Source organism: Cannabis sativa, chromosome 4 (assembly GCF_029168945.1).
Source record: "Cannabis sativa cultivar Pink pepper isolate KNU-18-1 chromosome 4, ASM2916894v1, whole genome shotgun sequence".
Taxonomy (NCBI): Eukaryota; Viridiplantae; Streptophyta; class Magnoliopsida; order Rosales; family Cannabaceae; genus Cannabis; species Cannabis sativa.
In genome coordinates this window covers 37700163-37704525 of record NC_083604.1, presented here as the reverse complement: position 1 = coordinate 37704525, position 4363 = coordinate 37700163, and the positions used below count along the sequence as shown (strand labels likewise).

Sequence of the window (4363 nt, the reverse complement as noted above, 5' to 3'; positions counted from 1 at the left end):
TGCACCTTCTCTGAACCCTGAGACATGTCTGGTCTCTTGAATGAATAGTTAGGCATGTGAACTAATCTGTTATCTGAACCTCATAATGGTTCTCAATGACCAAATTGAAGATGATCAATATGACTTTGTTGGGTTTCAATAAGAGAGTCTGAATTCTTTCATGTGACTAGGCAGGCAGCCTAGGAATAATAATGAACCTTTACCTACCTACTTGGCAGTCTACCACACAACTTTCTACCGTTCACGCCATGAAACGTGTAAATATTCGGCTTCGGTTCGATTGTGTGTTAAGTGTATTAATTAGACATTATAAAATAGAAAGATTTATTATAATATATAACATTAACTTCGGCCACGACACAAAATATTCTATAAAATAAAAGCATATTTGACATTTCTAATTGGAAAAAATAAAATGAACTGGGTCCCACAAGTTGTTGACAATAGGATTCGTCACCTTGCCCGAATCACAACATCAAAAAAGCCCGTGAGGCTGGGTGAGCTGGAACTCTAACATCAAAACATTTGGCTTCTAATTCTCCTCCATTCAACTTTATTTATTTTTCATTTATTTTCTTCAATAAACATAATACTTATCTTTGCTTCCAATCCTTGTCAAAATGTTATCAGTTTTCTCTTTAAAGAAAAAATAAAAATATAATCAATTTTAATTAATAATACCTTTTGCTAAAGAGACTCTCTTTTACGAAAACCACCAAAATAGAAACAATAGCAATACGACACCAAATATAAGCACTTTGTCTATCTACTCATTAACTTTACCATTATTTTAGAACAGATTAAACTAAATAGCAATATAATTAGAAAGTATAGAAGGGGGGTATACTTATAAGTGAGAAGCGAATTCGGTAATAAATCAAGAATTGAAATGAAAATTTTACAACAAAATGAAAAATAATAATAATAAAGACAATGAGAGTGTCATTTCCAAAATTGCATACAAAGAAATCAACCCACCGAATTGTTCCAAGAACTGGAACCCAAAAATAGGAGTATTTGATATCTCTAATATGTAAAGTAAGGGGGAAAACACCAGAACAAAATATGATCAAATCAATGAAAAAATTTATATATAAAAAAAATTCCCATCTCTAAAACCAATCTGTACAGCCAAAAGAATCTGTGAAAAATCAACTGTATGAAAGAATCATGAGAAGAATAATCATAACAAGAAACTCGAACGCCCACCGCCGTTCAATCTTGATGAAGAAGACGAGGGCAATAATGTTGAGCCCAGAAGCTCAGCGTCTTTGCCCATCTTCTGATCATGATGGTACAATGGCTTGTAAAGATCGTACGGCTCCCAGAGACTATCAAGAGGACACGGCTTGCCCTCGTCGAGTCTCACCCATGGCTTTCCCTTTCCGCTCCAGTGAAGCAAACTGACCGGACCCGGATGCAGGGACCTACAGCTTCCCCTGACATTGTCACCGCCGAGACCGTGCTGGTTCCACCGGTGGTCAATGGCCTCAACATTACCGCCGAAGACCAATAAAAACGGCGGTAAAGAACCCAGATCGTAAATCCTCTTCTTCCTCTGAACTTCCATCCAGTTTTCGATTCTCTTCCGAAAATTCCCTTCTCTCCACCTCACTAGATCCATGACCATGACTCCTGTGTTGAAATAGCAGGGTTTACGGGACCCAAATACTCGAGAAAGAAGCGGGTCAGACCAGAATCCGTCGGTGAAGTACTTGGTGAAGTTGGCATGGCAGTATTCTGGAGCTCCGATAACCCGTGACCCAGTCAATGTTATGTTCCAGAGCTTGTGGATGTCGTCGACGACGACCACGTCGGAGTCTAGGTAAATGACCCGGTCAACGCAGGGATCGAGTATGTCGCCGAGGTAATTTCTTGCGTAGTTTAAGGGGTTCTCTAAGGCTTCGCGAATCGAGGAAGATATGAGGTTGATGACGGTGTCTTCTCTGAAGATGTAGACCTTGAACCGGAGAGAGGGGAAAGTGGATCGGACGAGTTGAGCCAAGACTCGGGGACTCACCTGGTCGAACTCGGCGGCAATGAAGTGAAAGAAGACGTTATTGGGACACGAGGCGTGTTTCAGGACAGAGTGTACGGCGGCTACGGATCCCCTGAGGTACTCTTTATCCAAGGTCATGGCAACGTGGACCAGAGAAGGGTCACAAGAGGACACAGCCATTCTCCGACCAACAACGTTAGCACCGCCGAACGCTACGGCACACTCAGCTCCGTTACGGTACTCCGGTGCTTCAGTGAATCTGAGCAACCCATCAGGCGACCCAAACTCGTATCCGTCGACTGTCGGAAATGACCGAATCCCGAAGCAAAATGGTAACAAAATGAGGCAAACGACGGTGAGGAAGACCAAAACGACGGCGTTTACTCTCAAGGGAACCATTCTTTGAAGTCTTCTTGGGAAGAAGAAAGAGCCTTTGTTTCGGTTTCTTGAAAAGATAAGTTGCATGTAAAAAGTGTGGGGAGAAGATTAAAGGGACTAGAATGAGAGGATTCTAGAAATTTAATGCTCTGAATGGAAATAAGACCAAATTAAAGGCTCAAAAAGAAATGATGAGCAGGGCAAGGCTGAGGCTGTGCTGCTCTGTTTGGATTTCACGCGGTACCCCTTCCTTCCCAAGCAGGGAGACGTTGACATAAAAGGAAGGAGGGACCCGTTTAGGCGTTTAGTCTCTCTGGTTTGGGCTTCGGACAAATTATATATACACACATAGTTTCTTTAATAATTAAAAAAATTAATATATATATAGCAATTATGTATTTATACATCTATTATCTATAGATATTTGTATCAATACGTATGGCCTATTGGATTCTCTTACTGTCTTTTTCTTTATTTTATCGAGGAGTTATAAAAAGGGGAAAGAAGCCTGGTTAGAGTGCGGCGTAAACCACTGGTTATGGAAGTAAGGAATATATAGGAGAGTTCAATTTATACTCCGTAAAAAAAAAGATAAATACACTTTATTTTTTAAAAAATTTAAATTTAAATAATTTTTAAAAATTATTCTTAATATCTTTTTTATTATTTTTTTTTCTCTCATTATTTTATATTAATTTAAATACTTATTTTGATTTCAATTTCATAATTTTTTTTAACTTATGTATATACTTTTTTTATTATTTTTTTAAGAAGTTTCAATAATTTTTTATTTTAATTTTTTTATCATAATATTTAAAATATAATTTATTTTTATTTGATAGGTATATTTTTTTTAAGAATATGAATTGGAAGAAAAAAAATAAAAAAACTTAGTACAATTAAAGATATAAATTTTAAGGGAATTACCCCATATACTATTTTTTTTAACTCTTTTTTTTTTTTCAAATTTACGGTTTGAGTTTCTAAAGTGATTGCAGCACTAGTTGCAATAGGGGTTTCTATACGATTTTTTATTGCAATTTAGGTTGCAGCGCTAGTTGCAATAGGAGTTTTTATATAAAATTTCGTAAAAATACAAAAAAAAAAAAAACTATTTTGAAGTATAAAAATAAAAAAAATCCCTAAATTTTATATAAAATAAAAATTATTAAAATAAGGTATCCTTAAAAATTTTGGGATATAAATAAAATTTCCCTAAATATAAATTTAAATTTTTATCTTTTATATATTAAAAAAATGGTAATAGTGATGAAGTTTAAAAAAAAAATACTGCACCATTTTTAAAGGTATGTGTCAATGTATCATTTTTTCCCATAATGTGACTAAGTGGGCGTTTACCCACAAGTTATTTGGTGATATTCCGCTATCTACCATCCCGTTAAACATGTTATATAAATGACCGTGAGATCTAACTTATTCTATTAATGAAATATGCTTTTATTCAAAAAAAAAAAAAATTGTATGAAAATTAATTTTTAGTCAAATTTTTTCTATGGTCATGTAAATTATAGTTATTTAAGATTTTTTGTAAAATTTTAAGAAATTCGAAAAAATTTAACACGTCGAAAATAAGGTTCAAACAGTATGTTGCACACGTGATTATTTTATTTTACACTCGTATGAAATAGACTGTTTGAACACTGCTTTATATATTGTAAATTGTTTTGAATTTTATAAAATTTTGTAGGATATCTTAAATAACTATAACGTACACGAATATGAAGAAAATTAGACTAAAAAATTCTTATGAATGTAGAAATAAGTAGAGGGTACATCAATGCATCCCTTCTGAGGGAGTGCATTGTAAAAGCGCCTAAAATTTAATTGTGTATTAATAGCACTATTAGAATACGTAAAAGTTCAATTAGATATGCTTTATGATTTGAAATAGGAGAAGGCACAAGCATATTATTATTGTGCAATTAAGTAAGAGTACTAGTGGTATTCAATAACAATACTCTTTAA

General features: G+C 34.4%; 1 protein-coding gene across 1 annotated transcript; it reads right to left on the bottom strand.

Moving 5' to 3' along the window:
* Positions 1-865: 865 nt before the first annotated feature.
* On the bottom strand, positions 866-2769 carry LOC115712770 (probable galacturonosyltransferase-like 9). The gene has a single exon (XM_030641127.2). It carries the CDS (start codon positions 2462-2464, stop codon positions 1184-1186), a length of 1281 nt encoding a protein of 426 aa, XP_030496987.2. The 5' UTR covers positions 2465-2769; the 3' UTR covers positions 866-1183.
* Positions 2770-4363: the final 1594 nt, after the last annotated feature.